The 20,387-nt window shown below is 39.2% G+C and overlaps 1 protein-coding gene across 13 annotated transcripts in view; it reads left to right on the top strand.

Annotated features, from left to right (window-relative positions):
* gulp1b (GULP PTB domain containing engulfment adaptor 1b) overlaps positions 1-20,387 on the top strand; it is a 375,129-nt gene that overhangs the window by 236,345 nt on the left and 118,397 nt on the right. For all 13 annotated transcript variants that reach the window (XM_072579030.1, XM_072579027.1, XM_072579037.1 and 10 more), the window contains one exon: positions 6,416-6,477. In XM_072579030.1, coding sequence (XP_072435131.1) covers positions 6,416-6,477 — 62 coding nt within the window. The remainder of the gene's footprint in view (positions 1-6,415; positions 6,478-20,387) is intronic.

Genomic DNA, 20,387 nt, shown 5'->3' with positions numbered 1-20,387 from the left:
CCTTGATTTGGAGATGGCAGTGTTAGACTGGGGTGGACAAAGTTAAAAATCACGCAACACCAGGTTATAGCCCAATAGGTTTATTTGGAAGCACTAGCCTTTGGAGTACTGCTCCTTCATCAGGTGGTGTTATGTGATCTTTAGTTTTGTTCCTTGTCAAGTTTACACTGCTCCTTTTGTCCTGTAGGAGACAGTACAACTTGCCAGTAGTTGTATAAAACTGTGTTTGATGATGTACCTTTATGCCCTTTTCCATGCAATGTTTGGTCTTTTGCTTAGCCTTTTGCTCACAGTCAGCTCTAGGCACATTTTCTGTTTCTTTGTTTCTTGTCTTGACCGTTTTAATTGTTCATTTGGACCTGGAAGAGACTATCTGTTGTGCTGATCAACCCTGTCTGTATTTCACTCAATTGCAGACTTTTTTTGCCTTTGTCCTACCCACTCCTATCTCAAAACTTATTCCATTCTACCCTGCCCCAGTCTGATGAAAGTTTATTTGCTTGCATCTTTAACTGTTTTTCTCTCCATAGATACTGCTATGGTCTGCTGAGTGGTTCTAATATTTTCTGTTTTCATTTCAGAATTCCAGCGTCTGTAATATTCTGCTTTTTCTAAAGGAATTCTTTAGTTGAAAACAGAATTTATTAACTTGCCTGGAATTTCCTGGTGGAAGGAACTGAGACAGCTTCTGTTTTTCTTATTTCCTTACAACAATGAACTTATTGCTTGTCGCCAAATGAACCAGGAAACTCACCCACCCATCGTTGTGCAGTTAAAACTATTTTATCTCCTGGAATTTTCACTTCTTCACAGCTTAAGACATTAACTGAGCATGTAGTGTGATGTTTGTACACTTTTGAGGAAGTAAAACTTGATGACTTTTGGTTTCTAACTGGACCCTGTACATGTCACGAGTTCTTGGTGCGAGAACACCCACAGGAATATTAACCTCCTGTGGAAATAAAATTCATTGGTGGGAGGGAGGAAAGTGTTGGGGAATGTCAAGCTATGTTATAACTTACATTCATTTTTGATTTACAACTTTTGCAAACGCAGCTGAAATGTAACACTTATTATCTTTGCAATGTTCAAGAGTCTTTTGTCTCTTGTTCTTAGTTACATTTGTTTTGCCCTGGTATTTGGTTTCTACTTTCAGAAAACTTTGCACTGTTACAACTTTATTGTTGATATCACTTGACAATGACCACTTTGAATAAAGGCCACATTTCATCCAAATTACAGCTAGCAGCTCTACTCATTTTCAGTCCATTAAGAAGTATTGCACATGATATATACTGGTAAGAATATGTAGGCTTTTAAAAAAAATAAAGTCAGTTTAAAAACCTTTGCTTATTTAATATGTTGTTCATGTCATCTTTGTTTACAAATAATTTATTGTTAATCAGCATTGTGCTTTCCTTTTATGTATATGATTTGGAACAATATATGCAATTAGCTTTTATTAGATGATTATTTATCTTGTATTCAAATAACCTAATAGTGCAAATCCACTTCCAAAACCATTCCTTAGGATTAACCTTTGACTGGTGGCACAATGTTGTTACTATCCAGCATGTTTCCTGATTTCCAGTGGTTACATTTGGTCAAGGTGCTGAATTTTGATTTTTTTTTTGGTAGATAGACAGTCTGCACCATGTCTTGCAAGACAGTCAATAAGCAGCAAGATTGCCTTCTTCAATAGTTAGTTCTGCCTAAGATGTTTTATAGTTTTTGAAATGACTCCATGGTAGAATCAGTCTTTGAAATTTGATGAAGTCACCCAGCCTTTGGCACGACTTGAAGATTGACATAGCTGCGAATTTAGCTTTACATCTTGGTCTGTTTAGGTTTAGATGTTTGGTCACCCTCATCCGTCTCTGTTGACATGATTTTTCATTTCTTGTCATCTTTAAGCCATCCATAAGAATGGATTCAGTGACCCCATTCTTTGTGAAGTGATTATCTGAATAGTACTAGTAGGAGATTTCACATAGTGCTCCTGGGAGAGGCTTAATGTGAGTGCCGTAATGCTAGTGGGAATGATTAAGAGACTACTTAGAATCTGAGATGTTACAAAGTGGCAAGTCAGGGATCCACTATGCGTACTCTTGCATGTATGCATCACATTGAGTCCTTCAAGTCATATCAGACACCCCCAGAAATGTGATCACTTGTCATTGTCAGCACTCATGCCACCCATACCCATAACCTAACTGGCAATACAGAGCCCAGCTTTGTGACGCATACCTCAGAAGTCAGTCACTTTCAATTCAGTGGAGGGGAAGCTTCTCAAAACAATAATTTGGGACAAAATTAATGGTCAGTTGGATCATTGCAGGTAGGAAAGGTAGCATAGGTTTTGTAAGGTCAAAATGTGTTTCACTAATTTGCCAGAAATTATTGAAGGGATAAATAAGAGTGAGGTTTAATGAGGATAATACTGTTGGTATGATGTGTGTAGACATTGAAAAGACACTTGCTTTTGTGCTGCACAAATAAATGGGACAGTGGCAACAAGGATATGAAATTGGTTGAATGAACGGAAAGACAGTAGCATTAATGAAGTAGTTTATGACTGAGGGAAGGTTTGTGGTGGAGTTTGCGAACCTGGAAGTTGAAATTCTTGCTCATTTTGATAGTTACAAAGAACTTCGATCTTCTGTGTACAGGGGACAATTTGAAAGTGATGTACAACATGGAAGAATTGTCAACTGAGTGCAGAGCTATGTCGAACTTCAAAATGATATAACCCAGTTGGTGAAATAGATGAAAATGTGTCAGATGACGTTTGGTACAAAATGAAATGACTTATTTTGGCTGTAAGGACATGGCAACACAATATAAAACAAAAGGTAGAATTCAAAAAAGTGCCTATGTGCATGTCATTAAGGATGGGAGGACAAGTTGAAAGAGCATTTAATAAAGCATACAGTATTTATTATTAGCAGCAAGAAATGCAAGAGCAAGAAGTTTATGTTAAACTTGAATAAAGCTCTGTTTCTGTTTCATGTAGTATTTTGGCCAATTATAGTCAGTAGACATTTGGAAAACTATGAAGGCATTAGTGACAGTTCAAGATAAATCATGAGAATTTATGGTTCTAGGATGATAAAATATAGGATACATAGATTGAAAAAGTTGTAACTGTTTTCCTTGGACCAGAGGAAGTTGAGAGCAGGTCTGATGAGAGGCATTGAAAATCATGAGAACAAACAGAGCAACTGGGGGGAAACTGTTCCGACTGAGCAAGGATTAATAATAGGAGGCTGCAGATTGGAGGTAATTGACAGCTGGAGAGATGGAAACATGAGGAGAAATGTTTTCATACAATAAGCGGTTACGATTTAGGGTGCACTGCCCGAGGGAGTGTTGGAAGCATGTTTAAGCTTGGAGTTGGATTGTTATCTGCAAAGGAAGAGAATGTACAGGGTCACAGGGAAAGTCACTGCTCTGGGAGTCGGCTGGTGCACATTCAAACAGCCAGATAAGACAAAATGAAACATATGACCTCCATCTGTGCTGTACCGTTCTGTAATTCCATGTTTAACAGTAAATGTCAAAGATATTGCATTCACTATGTTGAAGGCTGCCAGCAGAGATTTAGCAGCTCCTGGTTTGGAGTCTTGCTGTTGCTTGGGGTTGACTTTTCAAGATTTCAATCCAGACCAGATGGAGGCCAGACAGCAAAAAATACAGCTACTCAGCGGCTCGACCAGTGGTTCTGCCTCTATTCTTGTCCATGGGAATTTTCACGAGGATGGGGCCATAAGTGCCCATCCACACATTAAGAAAGGAATTGATAGCGTTGTGAACACATTGAGGGTCCTCCCTGATATGTTTGTTCTTGATATTCAGTGAGTTTAATAGCTATGTGGTTTTACACCAGCTGGCTAGCAATATGAACCCATGGAGTGGGAGTAGGAAGCTTTTAAAAAGTGAATAAAATGATTTTGGCTCCTTCTCTATTTGCTGTGGAATGCTGTGCCTGAGCTGTGTCTGTGTTCATTAAGATCCATTAGGATAGTGCTGTAATTGGAAAATGTAATGACCCATTAAAAGTTCTCCAGACGGGTAGAACTTCAAATGGCAGGCTATCAACCTAAAAGATCATTATTTCAGAAATGAAAAAGGCTTCAGATGACTTGAAAAGAATGTATAGATCTTCATTTAATAAATAATAGGTGGACTACTCTCCAAACAATTGTGGGAATAACCTAGTGTTGTAACAATGTGAAAATGTTTAATCTTTTTCCTTGGCTTTTATGTTTTCACCTGAGACAACTGCTGAAAGAACACAAATGAAGTCAGTTTTTGGGGTGTTTTATGTGCTCTTGTCTGTAATCTGGCTCTCTAATCGTGTGACAGATGCTTGGCTTTGTTTATGCAGTTGGTTTTGAAGTTTGTTTACTTGGGATATTTTCTGAGCTGTTCAAAGATTCCAACTGTTGTAATAAGGCTTGTAAATTCTGTTTATGAAGTACACAATAGGTGATTGAAAGCTGAAGGAGATAATAGCTTATGAGCAAGGGAGGTAGGATGGGGAGCAGGCCTTTAAAATTGATCAGAGAATTTATATAGGGCCATTCTAATATAGTTCAAGCTCCGCTGGTAATTCTATTCGAAAGCCTGGAATTAAATCTGGCCTCCTACCTCTGATTGAAAGATTCAATCCCTACTGCCTCTCCAGGGTATTCCTGCCATCTAGAATACACTGCTAAGATCTATATTTACCTAAGCCGTACTATATCCTTAGTTAGTTTTCTACTGAACATTAGATCAACATAATGTTTAGTCTAAATTAAAAATGATAAAAAGTGTGTCAGGGGATGAGAGTCCATTAAATTGCAGTTAACCGCCATTGCCTTTGCTTCAATCTTACAGACAGAATGGAGAAGATATCCTTGCTATTTTGCAGCAAGATTATGAAGAATTCATTTGTAAACTAATTTACAAAGTCAACTTTACATTTCTCATGGCGAATATCTCCATCATAGTAATCATGAGAAAAGCTCACTCTCAATGGGAAATAAATTGAATCAAAAAGTCTTATTAGAATAAAAAGTAGCCCATAAAATGAACAACTTTAAAAATCTTTTTCTGTTCTTTTGTTCTTTGTACTAAACTTATTCATAATGAGTACATGTCTTTGTCTCTTTCACAAAAGTATCCCATATTAAATCCACTGATACAAACTGAAATAGCTCCGTGAAGGCTGGTATTCTGTCACCATGTCAGCTTTTGTTCACACAGGCATAGTACTTGAACTCTTGCCTGGCTTCCTCAGAGCCAGCCCTCTGAGTGAACTGGATATCCAACACTCCTGTTTATATCTGTCAACCAGGGTTGCCTGATTGCACCAGATTTACAGCCCGAACCAGGGAACTCATATGCTATGATATCCACCAGGCTGATCTCGTTCCAATCAGTACATAGACAAGACTACTTTTCCATCTGGATGATAAATTGTAGTTAACTCTTTAACATCCAGATATATATAAAAAAGGCAGATTTTCAACACCATGACACAAATCAGCATCATCAAGACTGGAATTGGATTGCTTGATCTTCAATATGAGGATCTAAGAACAAACTCTATGCCCTGAAATTGAACTGTAGAGGTAGATAATAGAAGTCAGGACCTTTCATGCCTCCTAAGCCTTCCCCTGGAGTGGGGCAGTGGAGAAAACAATGATCAGCCCATTTTAGCTCATTTCTGTTTGTGTCCATATGGTGAAGTAATTTTGCTCAAAGAATTACTAAGTACTACAAGTTTTGTTTAAGAACACTGTTTGTTAATAAGGAGGAGGGGTGCTCCCTGAGGCTCAAAATGAAAATCCAGTGCTTCGTTGCCTCAAGCTCTGTCTCTTCAAGCTGTGAGAATTATAAGGCTCCCTAACTATATTGTATGTCCTACCCTCACCGTTCGACAGCTCTCAGTGGCTATTTCAGTTTCCTGCCTGAATTTGGCAGCTGTTGTAATTTGCTAAGTCTCTGACAAAGACACTCAGCAAAGATGGACTTGTATCCCTATTGTTAGTCATTATTTCTGTAATTTTAGTAGCATTGTAATTTTTCCAAACTTTGACACAGCATGAATGTTTCTGACAATTCTTGGTTTTGATAGAATTGACTAATAACTTATTAACTAAACTTGAAATTCAACTTCCCAAACACTTAGTGATGAGACTGTGGAAGAAAATTTAACCTAATCTTAATATACTTTTCAGTTAGCAATACATCTAAAACTGGAGTGTTTTTTTCTCAAAATTAAAGAAGTAATTTGTAACACTGAATTCAACAAACACTTTGTGCTCAATTTATAATTCCAGACTAAAATTTTTTCATTTTAATTGAACAAATGTATTGTTGCTAGTACATTTTAGCTACATTGCTATATCATTTATTTTTGTTTCAGATAAGAGTTGGATGCATTCGCCTGAAGCTCTCACAAAACATTTTATACCATACACCGTAAAGGTATGTAATGATCCATAATGATACAGGAAAAAACAATGAGTGCTTTATGAAGGAAAATCTACCAATGATTTTTGATATAAAATGTGAATGTTTTGTTAATATAACTGAAGTTTTGCTGTTTGCGTTTCCATTGACTTCTGGCCGAACGCACTAAATTTTGAAGAAGTGTCTTTTTAGTTCATTAATTTAACCTGTTATGGAATATTAAGGAATTATTACATTTGACATATATAGGCTATTGGGTGAATTTGGACTTTAATAAAGGAAAACCCAAACTTAACTTGATGCTCTGGACATTTGCTGATATTTTATGCAGTCTTCAATATGTCAGGAATAAAAGAATGACTAGGGTAGGAATAGGTGCAGTCGAGGATAGTAGTGGAAAGTTGCGTGTGGAGGCTGAAGAGATTGGGGAGACACTGAATGAATACTCAGGAACAGGACATTGTTGCCGATGTGAATATTGAGTCACAATTAATTAGAATGGATGGCTTTGAGGTATGTAGGGAAGAGGCATTGGAAATTCTGCAAAGGGTGAACATAGGTAAGTCCCCTGGGCCTGACTGCATTTATCCTAGGATTCTCTGGGAAGCAAGGGAGGAGATTGCAGAGCCATTGGCCTTGATTTTTATGTCCTCGTTGTCTACAGGAATAGTGCCAGAAGACTAGAGGATAGCAAATGTGATTCCCTTGTTCAAGAAGGGGAGTAGGGATAATCCTAGTAACTATAGGCCGGTGAGTCTCACTTCTGTTGTGGGCAAAGTCTTAGAGAGAATTGTAAGGGATAGCATTTATGAACATCTGGATAGGAATAATGTGATCAAGGATAGTCAGCATGGTTTTGTGAAGGGCGGGTCGTGCCTCACAAACCTTATTGAATTCTTTGAGAAGGTGACTAAGGAGGTGGACGAGGGTAAAGCGGTAGATGTGGTGCATATGGATTTTAGTAAGGCATTTGATAAGGTTCCCCATGGTAGGCTACTGCAAAAAATATGGAGGTATGGCATTGAGGGTGAGTTGGAGGTTTGGATTAGGAATTGGCTGGCTGGAAGAAGACAGAGGGTAGTAGTTGATGGTAAAGGTTCATCTTGGAGTGCAGTTACTAGCGGTGTTCCGCAAGGATCTGTTTTGGGACCATTGCTGTTTGTCATTTTTATAAATGACCTGGAGGAGGGGCTAGAAGGTTGGGTGAGCAAGTTTGCGGATGATACAAAAGTCGATGGAGTTGTTGACAGTGATGAAGGATGTGTCAGGTTACAGCGGGATATAGATAAGCTGCAGAGCTGGGCAGAAAGGTGGCAAATGGAGTTCAATGTGGGTAAGTGTGAGGTGATTCACTTTGGTATGAGTAACAAAAAGATGGGGTACTGGGCTAATGGTTGGATACTTGGTAGAGTGGATGAGCAGAGGGATCTTGGTGTCCATGTACACAGATCTCTGAAAGTTGCCACCCAGGTAAATAGTGCGGTGAAGAAGGCATATGGCGTACTGGCTTTCATTGGTAGAGGAATTGAGTTCCGGAGTCCTGAGGTCATGTTGCAGTTGTATAAGACTCTGGTGCTGCCGCATCTGGAGTATTGTGTGCAGTTTTGGTCACCATACTATAGGAAGGATGTGGAGGCACTGGAACGGGTGCAGAGGAGGTTTACCAGGATGTTGCCTGGTATGGTAGGAAGATCGTATGAGGAAAGGCAGAGGCACTTGGGGCTGTTTTAATTGGAGAAAAGAAGTTTTAGGGGTGACTTGATAGAGGTGTACAAGATGATTAGGGGTTTAGATAGGGTTGACCATGAGAACCTTTTTCCGTGTATGGAGTCAGCTATTACGAGGGGGCATAGCTTTAAATTAAGGGGTGGTAGGTATAGGACAGATGTTAGGGGTAGATTCTTTACTCAGCGAGTCGTGAGTTCATGGAATGCCCTGCCAATAGCAGTGGTGGACTCTCCCTCTTGTATGGGCATTTAAACGGGCATTGGATAGGCATATGGAGGATAGTGGGCTAGTGTAGGTTAGGTGGGATCGGCGCAACATCGAGGGCCAAAGGGCCTGTACTGCGCTGTATTTTTCAATGTTCTATGTTCTATATTGAGCAACATTAGTGTAACATTCAAGAAATCAAACCATTTTACCAAATCAAAATAATTCTTTACCCAACAAAATTTCTGTTGAATTATGGAATATTTGTGTAGTGACACAATGTTTATTGGTACAGTTGTGCATATATATAAATTTCTTATTTTGATCGCTAGATTAGGTTCTGGACAAAGTTAAAAATCACACAACACCAAGTTATAGTCCAACAGGTTTATTTGGAAGTGCAAGCTTTTTGAGCACTGCTCCTTCATCGGGTATCTGGTGGGGCAGAATTTATGGTGAAAGATCAAGGTGTCATAAAACTGATGTGATGTATTGAGCAAACTTAGATTGTTATTAAGTCTTTAATTATTTAGAATGGAGATGCAGATTTCAATTGATTAATATGTAAATCGCTGAACTACTTTCAAGTCACATTCCTGAGATAACTTAAGGTTTTGTATTTTAAAAAATGACATCTAAGCTCAGACAATGCATTAAAAGTGTGAGGTTAGAGTCTGTCTGTATTCCAACTTTGAGACATTAATAGCTGGAGTTATTTTAGGCATTATTTTCATAATCATTCACTCTTTGGTAAGGAAGTCCTAATATGCTAATTTGTAAAGGGATAGAACATGAATAGAGGAGAGGAAATGCTATTATTCTGATTAGGTTTCTAGTTAAAATGGTCTGGACTAAGTTAACACACTTTCTCATACTGTTTATGGGACCTCACTCTGTCAGATTGGCTGTTACATTTGCCTGTATCACTGTATTTGAAGAAACTGTTACATTGGTTATAAAACATTAGAGTATGATAAGGTGCTGCATTTCCCCTACATTTCTCATTTAATTTTCTCCTCCTTCTCTGACATTCTAGTGTCTATTTTAAAGAATATTCTGTCCTTACTTGTTAATTTATCAAAATTTCAATTGGGTCTATGTTATGAGAAACTCAAGGAATAAGAGAAAAGAGAGGAGTCTATAGATTTTCAATGTTCTTACTTTCTTCATTTCATTTAATGGCAAAGATTAGTCAGCAGATGTGTTTTCATTAGCTTTCTTATATAATTGCCTCGGATTTCATTATGAGTTTAGTCGAAAACATATAAGGCATCTACCTAATCAAAATTAGGTGACATAATTCTACTCAAAAGCACGTAATCCCTGTGAACCATTGTGATTTTGTTGCTTATTCATGCCTTTTGAAATATGCCTTTTGAAAATATTTTATACAGTTCAGACTGTGCATATTTGTGATAGTCTCTATCCTATGTTGTATAATAAGCAAAACAGACATTAGTCTCCATTGTATTGATTATTGTGATGATAGATCAACATAATATGAGTTCACATTACCACTAGTCAGTTTCTTTTAAAAGATATGGCTTCCACTTTTAATAGCAATATCAAAAAGCTTGTGCAGCTGATCTATATTGCAATGCAATATGAATGGAGGACCCTGGATGTAAGTGGAGAGTTCGCATCGGGCTAATCAACATCACATGAAATGAAAAGCAAAATACTGCCTATGTTGGAGACCTTAAAATGAAAAAGTTAAGATCATATTGCTTAGCAGGGCAGACAGCATCTGTTGAGAACCTGAAATCAATTGCTTGACCTGCTGAGTATTTCCACTTTTTTTCTGTTTTTCAATCACGGAGTGGGAAGATGTTTTAGATGGGCTCCAATGACAAGTTCTCAAACAGCTTAGCTTTTTCTATCTTTTCAAAGTCTGATAACCTTTCAATGCATATCTCTAGAATTTTTTATTTTATTCCAAATTTCCACCATTTTTAAAAGAATCTCTGGCTTAAATGATAAGGTTATTGGAATTGTACTTCTTTGTTATACTTGCTCAGACCATTTAAATGAACAGTTTTGGCCCACTTGTCTGTAACTTCTATTTTCACATAATTTTCCATCAAAACATATTTATGTAGCCTAGAATTTGACTCTCTTTTTCCATCTGGAAGCAGCTATTTGAGACTTTATAACCTTCAGTCTCCTGTTGCTGTGCCAACATTTAGGTATTTTGCTTCTGACAAAGGTCCTTTCAGTGGAGTGCTACGGAATCTCACCCTGAAGAGCCATAGGAATGAAGTTGATCTCATGTCTTGGTCTTTTCTATCTTTTTGTTTAAGTGTCCGATTTAATCTTCACCACCAGTTCTCAATGGTTTATTAACATTTCTGAAAGCCCCCTGATTGTTTTGGGAGACTACTTAATCGGTGGCAGTGAGAGGATTTAGCTGATTTTTGATAAAAATCTCCAAATCAGTTTATTTACAATATTGAAGACTGCGCACTAGAATCTCTGAGTTGTGCCAACACTGGAGACCTTTACAATTCATGGGCATAATGTGGCTATGAATGTCTTCACCCCCATTACTGACATCCAGATTTTTTCTGACTTGTGAGAGGGGCAGGAACGAATCATGCATGTGGAAAATTAAAACTTAGCAAGACCATTTGAAATTAGCACTGAGTTCAAGCAGGCCCCATTTTTGAAGAGATTTTACTCCACGGTGATGTCACAAATGGACAGCAATGGAGTAGATGCTGATGAGGCATGTCTAGTCCATTTAAGTATCATGGTCTGAATTCTTTTTCAAATCATTGCTCTTTAACTTAACAATAAAAGGCATAAGCTATGAGTAAGACTTCTTTAAAAAAGCTTGATGAACTGCATGGATTGATAGGCTGTCTGGTGTAGGTTTACGAAAAGAAACTGCTTACTCCACTTTTTCAATAGAGAATTTGTTGAGATTTCCCAAAGGCTTTTATTACAACTGGGACCTTTATAATTAATTATCACAAAAATGTCTCTGAGTGCACAGGTTGACAATTCAAACAGGCTAATAACAGATTAGCTATCATAAATCCTGGGGATGAAAAGAAGTTTGTTTGTTTTATAAGTAGTTGAACGTCTGAGATCTAAAAGTTTTCAGTGAGTGTAATGAATTTTTTTTTGTCGAGAGCATCAGATATGAATGAGAGCAACATTAGATTGTCCAAAGATTATTCGGCTTTCATTCTCCACGTGGTTTCTGACCATGATTTGCCATGCCAATAACACAGGGCAGAGGAGGGTACATGGGTGATTGTTGAGAATGGAATGGAATGGAGAACCTATGAAAAGTGAATGAGGCAGTGGAAGGGCATGTGAGGTGAGATTTGGAAGGCCTAACAACTTTGAAAGTAAATGAGATTAAGTCCCGAAGAACCGAGGTAGGCCTTCTAACCACCTGCCTCTGCTCTGATTCTGGGACCAGTGAAGCCGCTCCCTCATATTACATTTTCCTGGAGTGAAGCTCGCAACTGATGGGACCTTCTAGATGCAGGTGGGCCTACCAAACTGGGAAATTTCCCAAATCACACTACCCACCACCCAGGGCAACAAATGGGAGAATTATGTGTTATGGTGAAAGTTTTCTAAACTATGATACCTCAGATGTGTCAGATTTTGAGTACACACTTTTATTCCCAATAACATGTTTAATTAATACATATTGAACTTAATATGTATTTCCTAGTAAGCATAAAGAAAAAAACAACCCAAAGAAAAATGTAATCCATCTATCAAAATTTCTTCAAGCACATTTTAAGAAAAGTGCTTCTAGCAATAATTACTGAGGCTGTTTACTGAGCGTAGCATCCTAACTTCACCATCTAAGCAATTAGGAAGAGACTTTCTTGTATCTCAATGTGAACTGCTTGTAGAGAGTGGACTTCTGTGGAGACTGTTTACTAAGTTTGAAGGCAACTTAAAAATTAGTGGAGTTGTGGCTAGTGAGGAAGGTTGTCAAAGACTACAGCAAGATATTAGACCATTTGGAAATTGAGTGGAGAAATGGTAAATTAGGTTTAATCCAGACAAGAGTGAGGTGATGCTTTTGGGAGGTCAAATCCAAGAAGAAAATAAGCAATAAATAATAGGACCCTTAGGAGCATTGGTTTGCAGTGGGATCTTAGCTGTGCAAGTTCATAGCTCCCTGAAAGTGGTAACACAACGGATCAAGTGGTAAAGAAGGTTTATGACATGCTTGCCTTCATCAGTTGGGGCATTGAGTACAAAAGTTGGCAAGTCATGTTGCGGCTGTATAAGACATCAGTCAGGCCACATTTGGAGTATTGTGTGCAGTTCTGGTCACCACCCTGTTGGATGGATGTAGTCCCTTGGAGAGACTACAGAAGAGATTTCCCAGGATGTTGCTTGGATTGGAATGTATTACTTATAAGGAGAGGTTGAACAAACTTGGATTGCTTTTACTAGAGCATTGGAGGCTGAGAGGCAATCTGATAGAAGTACAGTAAACTTTATTTTAATTAGCACTTTATGAACTTACATTCTTGATAAACCGACAAGAATTATATTCTTCAAATACTGCATTGTTTACTGTATTATTCTGTCCAATTCTTACAGTTTTTGAATTTATTTACCTCAGTCTAAATATAATTGTTCAATTGAATGGCCACACAAAATATCAACTATTGATTCGATTTTGAGTCCAATTGCTCCTCAAATATCACAATCTACCACAATGTCTAAGTAATCAGTTCAGGGTCCAAGTGAGAAGCTTCTCTGCCCATAAATTTTATTTAAGGCAAAATTGCATTATTATTTAAATGATTTGTGCTGAACATAAAGTATAACAGTGATATTTATATCACCTCAACTTTGTTTTTATTACGTAGTGTGTGGTTTTACATTGATTATGTCAACCTTTTGATTATCTGGAATATCTGCTCAATCAGCTCACTCCTCATCCCATAGGTGCCAGATAATAAAAAGTTCACTGTACATAAAATTGTGAGAAGGATGGACCAGACGGATAGTCAGAGTCTTTTTCCCAGGGTGGAAATATCAAAATATTGTAATTTTAAGGTGAGAGGGAGAAAGTTTAAAGGAGATGTGTGAAGTAAGTTTTTTTACATAGAGGGTGTAAGTGCCTGGAATGTGCTGCCGGGGGGGATGTTGTAGGAGGAGATATTATCGGAACATAAGAGGTATTTAGACAAATACATGAACAGGCAGTGAATAATGGGATATGGACCATGTGCAGCCAGATGGGATTAGTTTAGAATGGCAATATTGTTGGCATAGATTTGGTGAGCTGAAGGTTCTGTACCTGTGTTGTACTGTTCTGTGTTCATTTGTCTGCACTCCAGCACTGAATGTAGTCTAATCTTCACTTTGTCTTCTCTGACAGGTTTGTGATAATGAGTACTTTGGTCGAGAAAAACTGTCGAAGCCTTTAACACAAAGGGACTCGGGGAATTTTTGTGCATGAAACACAGAAAGCTAGCATTCTGGTGCAGCAAGTAAACCAGAAAGATAATAGAATATAGGCCCTAATTTCAAGGGGGTTGGAGTATAAGAGTAAGCAAGTCTTACTGCAACATACAAGGTACTAGTGAGACCACATCTGGACTACTGTGAGCAGTTCTGGTTCCCTTATTTAAGGAAAGACATTATTCCATTGGAGGCAATTGAGTGAAGGTTCACTAGAATGATCCCCAATATAGAGGGATTATCTTATGAGCTAAGGCTAAACAGGTTGGGATTCTAATCATTGGAGTTCAGAACAAGAGATAATCTCTTTGCAACAAAAGCAATTCTTGAGAGACTTGATAGGGTCAATTCTGAGAGAATATTTCTCCTCATTGGAGAGTTTAGGACCAGAGGACATAATCTCAGCCAAAACGGGGTGCCAGTTTAAGACTGAGATAAGGAGGAATTTCTTCTCTGACAGTTGAGAGTCGTTGCAACTCCTTATCACAGAGAGCTGTGGTGACTGCGTCCTTGTGTATAATTAAAGCTGACATAGATTTTTGATGAGGAGGCGAGTCAAGGGTTATAGGGAAAAGGCAGGGGAATGGACATGAGGAATGTCAGATTGGCCATGATCCTCTTGAATGGCAGAGCAGGCGGAAGGGGCTGATAAGCCCACTCCTGTTCCTATTTCTTGTGGTAATGAGTTGTGAGACCCAATTCCCTTGGTCTTCAAGGCTGTTGTGGTTGGAGGAAGGTGTTGAATGGTTGATAGGAAATAAAAAAGAATGTATACTCTTCTGATACCTTCATCAGTTAAGGTAGTAACCAACCGCCTAGAATAAATTCCCAGTAATACTCAGCAAAAAATATCAATATCTAACTTCTGAAAATACATGGATAATAAACACAAATGTCCTATAGAATGTCCTGTAACAAAGGAAATCACATTTGTAAATTCTGCAAACTGATGCAAGATTATGGCATTCTAACCCGAGTTACACATTCTGCGTTTTTGCTTCATAACCTTTAAACATTTCAGGTAGAAAGTTGAAGAAATTTTTCCTGGAAAGACTAAAAGAAGTGCAGTACAATCTTTGAAAGAATCTATGCACTTTATCTCTAAAGGTAGTTAGTTTATGACATTTTCTCCTTCTGCACTATTCTTAACAAATATAGCTAGAAAGCACATTTCACTGGTACACATGCATATACTACTCAGCACTTGTGAAACAGTACTGTAGACTAATAAATACTTCGATACATGAAGAAACAACCATTTCTTGGAATAACCTCCTTCTCGAGTACAATTTTTGTAATTTAAATGTAAATTAATCTTCTTGTAGTTATATTAGTAACATACTTCAGTATAGTGTACCTGTACTTATAGTATCACTGGCTTCCTTTAAGAGGCTCTGGAACAAATATGTTCCACAGAGCAACTAGTCATCACTGACTGAAGTTATCTTTCCAATCCAGTGTAATTTATGTCAGATGTCAGAGATTTTTTGAAAAGCCGAATGTATTAATAACTGTTTTATCTCAATGTCTACTCCACATGTCTGGATGGGAAAATGTGAATCCTTCTAAATCCTTGTCTGGTTGGAAAATTAGAAATTCTATGCTTCAGTATACTCTCCACTTCTAGTCCAAGTTAAGTACCCTGTCTACTTTTACTTTGCCTACTCTTCACAGCGTTTTGAAAATCAAGATAGTTTCCTTCAGATAGAACTCCTTAATGCTGTCTCCCTGAACCATTTTCCATCAAGAAACATTGTGTTCTGGCAATGTACTGGACAACATTCTCTTCTCAATCCGAGCATTAAAAACAAAATAATTGATAACCCCATCAATTTTTGTGAGATACTTCCTGTGCACGAGCTGTTCCGAAACTGTTGACTCCTAATAGGTACTGCAACTCATTTTTACTTTGAAATATGACGTTGTCTATTATGAAATGAGAAGTTCTATACCAGTTGCAATTTCTGTCCCTTTTTTCTGTCTCCCTCATTTTTTTAACTTGTTTGCTTTAAAAGAAGAATCAGAAGTATTTTTCATAGTTTAAAGCTCAAGAATAATCAGAAGATCAAGGTTCTGGGTGAGTAGTGTCTGGAGAGAGATAAAATACTTAGCTTTTCTAGTTGTAGTCTGCTAGGAATAGAGAGCAGGAGTGAGATTCTGAGTTTGGATAAGTTTGTGTACTCAGTTCCTGGATTTTTGTCTGTAGTTGATATGCTTGGTTTAATCGACAGTCTTAGAGTCATAGAGTGTTACAGTATGGAGACAGGCCCTTTGACCCAAACTTGTCCATATTGACCAAAATGTCCATCCACGCTAACCCCATTTCTCCCACTTGGCATACATCCTTCTAATCCTTTCCTATCCACATATTTATCCAAATGCCTTTTAAATGTTGTTAATGTACCCACAGAACCACTTCGCTGGTGGCTTATATTTATGCGTACTATCCTTTGTGGAAAAAAGTTGCCCCTCAGATTCAGTTTTATTCTTTCCCTCAACCTTAAACTGATGCCCTCTAGTCCTCCATTCCTCCAACCCTGGGACAAGGACTGAGTGCGTTCACCCTATTCATGCCTCTAATGATGTTCAATACTTCTATAAGATTCCCCCCTCAGTCTCCTACGCTCTGAAGAAAGAAGTGCTAGCTTGTCCAACCTGTCCCTATAACTCAGATCCTTGAGTCCTGGCAACATTTTTGTAAATTTCTACTGCACTCTTTCCAGTTTAATAACATCCTTCCTATAGCAAGGTGAGCAAAACTTAACACAATACACCAAGTGCAGCCTCACCAACATCCTGTGTAACTGCAACATAACTTCCCAACTTCTATATTCAATGCCCTGACTGATGGCCAGTACCAAAAGCCTTCTTCATTGCCCTGTCTACTTGTGACTTCACTTTCAGATAAGGTTTGAAATGGCAGAAGAACTCAACCCTGGGAAATCAGGGATACTTCTAGTCTCTGTGGTGACTATAAATGCAGGAGCTGTGTTCAACTGCAGCTCCTGACTTACCAGATGGAACGCTGGAGCTGCAGATGGACTCACAATGGGGCATTCATGGGGTTGAAAATGTCGTAAATAGCACGTTTAGTGCACTGGTCACACCATCAGTAAGATCTACCCAGACAGAGAAGCAAAAATAGAAATTGCTGGAAAATTTCAGGAGGCCTGGCAGCTTTTATGGAGAGAAATCAGAGTTAACATTTCGGATCCAGTGATCCTTCCTCAGAACAGAGAAGCATTGGGTGACCACCAGGGCAGGCAGTGCAGGAGTCCCCTGTGGCCATTCTCCTCTCAAACAGAAACACCGTTTTGGATACTGTTGGGAGGAATGGGCTCTCGGGGAAAGCAACGGCAGCAGCTTTGCCGGTGACATCATGACTGGCTCTGCTATACATTAGGGAGGGTCAAAGTGTAGGTGAGCGGGAGTGATGGGGGGCTCTATAGTCAGGCATTTCTGTGGCTACAAGTGAGACTCTAGAATGGTGTGTTACCTCTCTGTTGCCAGAGTCGAGGATGTCTCTGAGCGGGTACAGGATATTCTGAAGGGAGATGGTGAGCAGCCAGAGATTGTGGTCCATAAAGGCCCTAATGAGAAAGAGACATAATTTCCTATGAAGGGAGTTCAGGGAGTTAGGTAGAAAGTTGAAAAGCATGTCCTCTAAGGTTGTAATCTCAGGATCACTTTCTGTGCCATGTGTCAATGAGGCTAGAAATAGGATGACCGAAATTGCAGTTAAGTATGTGGCTAAAGATCTGGTGCAGACAGGAGGGCTTCAGGTATGTGGATGATTGGGTAGTCTTCCAGGTCAGTTGGGACTTGTAAAAGAAGGACGAGTACACCTAACCTGGAGGGACATCAATATCCTGGCAGAGAGATTTGCTAGTGTAACTCGGAAGGGTTAAAACTATCGGGATGGCCGGGGGGGTGGAGGTTGTTGGCGGTTGGGGTTGGTAGGAACCTGAGCAGAGGTCAGCAAGTGAAATGACCAAGGAGGAATCTGAGACTAAGACCAGAAAGTTTAAGAGGAAGAACAGATAGGGAGGGGTTACTGAGCAAAGCAGCACTGGTGGTCTGTAATGTATTTGTTTTAATGTGAGGAATGTGACAGGTAAACTGGATGAACTTAAAGTTTGGATTAATGCATATAACTATGATGTTGTAACTATTATAGAGATTTGGTTGCGAAGGACAAGATTGGCAGTTTAATGTCCTCAGATCTAGATGTTTCAGGCAAGTTTTAGAGAAGGATGTACTGAAGAGATGGGGGAGTTGTGCTACATATTAGGGAGAATGTCAAAGCTGTATCGAGGAAGGACACCACGGAGTGCTCATCCAGCAATGCCACATGGGTAGAGTTCAGGAACAGGAATGGTGTAGTCACTTTGATGGGATTACCCTCCCAACAGCCAGCAGGAGATAGAGGAACAGATATGCAGACAGATTATGGAAAAATGTAAAAACAACAGGGTTGTTATGAGTGATTTTTAACTTCTCCTCTCTTGACTGGAACTCCTTAGCACCAGGATCTGAGATGGGGGCAACTTGTTTGGTGTGTCCAGGATGGTTTTTAAATAGTCTGACGAAGAAAGGGGTTCTCGTAGACCTGGTGTTGGGGAATAAGCCCAGCCAGATGGTCAAAGTTTTAGTGGGGCAGCATTTCGGGAACAGTGATCATAGTTCTGTAGGTTTTAAGTTACTTATGAATAAGCACAAGGATAGTCCTCGGGTGAAGGTACTAAATTGGAAGAAGGCTAACCACCACAATATTAGGCTGGAACAAGGGATTGTAGAATGGGATGGGAGTTTACAAGTCAATCCATATCTGGAATCTTTTAAAGGCCAATGTATTAGAGTTCAGGACCAATGTGCTGCTGTGAAAGTGAAGGATAAGCATAGCAAGACTCGAGACCCTTGGACGACAAGAGAAATTGAGAGCTTTATCAAAAAGGAGGCAAAGGTAAGGTTTAGGAACCTGAAGGCAGACAGAATCCTGGAGGAATACAAAAATAGCAAGAAAAAATTAAAACAAGGACTTAGGATGGCTAAAAGAGGCCATGAGGCAATCAGGATTAAGGAAAATCTCAAGGCGCTTTGTACATATATAAGGAGCAAGAGGATAGCTAGGGACCAGGCATGTCCACTCAAGGACAAAGGAGGGAGTTTAAGCATGGAGCCATGGGAAGTGGGTAAGATCGTTAACGGATACATTTCATCAGCATTCACAAAGGAGAAGGACGTGGTGAGTGGTGAATATTATTTGAAAAGAAGATGAAGTTAGAAGTCACTTGACACCAGGTTATAGTCCAACAGACTTATTTGAAAAACAAGCTTTTGAAGCGCTGTTCCTTCGTCAGGTGGAGTGCATAACCATTTCAGTGATTCCTCACCATGAGTCCAAAGGATAAATGTCATTGATGCATCTGCTGTATAGCGTTAGTTGGGATTCCTGTGTAGCGAAGACGTTTTGCTTGAACTGATGCATGAAATTGTCGGTGTGCAAATTTTGTCCCCATGGTTGTTCCCCATGTGTCTGGATGAAGAACTGGTTGTGGAAGTTAAAGACGTTGTGGTCGAGGATGAAGTGAATGGGTTGTGGAATGGCATCTGGAAATTGGCAGTTGTTAGTGTTGAGTATTGAGGCTGGTGCAGCGATGCAGTCATCGTTGTGGATACTGCTGTAGAGTGCTAAAACATCCATTGTGGCGAGGAATGTTCCTGGTTCAACTGGTCCATGGTGCTGAGTTTCTGTAAGAAATCTGTAGTATTGCGACAGAAGCTGGGGATTCCCTGTACAATGCATTTCAAGATGCCCTCGACATAGCCAGAGAGGACCTCACGCAGAGTCCCATTCCCCTGATATGATGTGATGTCCAATGTGTTGCTCTATGTATCTTCAGAAGGCAGTAGAAGTCTCCTTTGTGAGAAGTACATGGGATGAGAGTGTATAAAATAGTCTGAAGGTCTGGATCAAAGATTTTGATCAGTCAGTTGAGTTGAAAGGTGTGTTCTTTGGTTGGATTGGCCAGTAGTTGCCTGTAGCCTTCTTGATTGTTGAGTTCTCGATACACTTCTTTGCAGTAGTCTTATCTATTCTGCATGGTGATGGCCCCTCCTTTTTCAGTGGTTTCGAGAGCATGGATAGAGTTGCATTGTGTTTGGGTAACGTTCCACACTACCTTGTGAGTATGGCTGATGAATCTGGCATTCATGCATCTCCTGACAGCTTGAGAGTTCGTGGTGAGCTTAGGGCAGCAGCCTTCTGGAGCAGTTCAATTCGATTCTTCCTTCTTTGGTTGCTGCACTACGGATCTCTTTGTCAACGGTTCCAGTTCATTGGTTGTATCATTGGGCTTGCTGCTGACATCTTCAGGTTTGTGGAAGAATTCCAGTTTTGTGCAGGGAAGGTTGTGTCTCATAAACTTGGATGAGTTTTTTGAGGACGTGACAAAGATGATTGATGAGGACAAGGTGGAGGATGTTGTCTACATGGAATTTAGCAAGGCTCCTTCATCTGGTAAACCTGTTGGACTATAATC

The sequence above is a fragment of the Chiloscyllium punctatum genome, chromosome 10 (genome assembly GCF_047496795.1).
Source record: "Chiloscyllium punctatum isolate Juve2018m chromosome 10, sChiPun1.3, whole genome shotgun sequence".
In the NCBI taxonomy this organism is placed as follows: Eukaryota; Metazoa; Chordata; class Chondrichthyes; order Orectolobiformes; family Hemiscylliidae; genus Chiloscyllium; species Chiloscyllium punctatum.
Note: the sequence above shows the minus strand (reverse complement) of the source record. Positions and strands in the feature narration are given on the sequence as shown.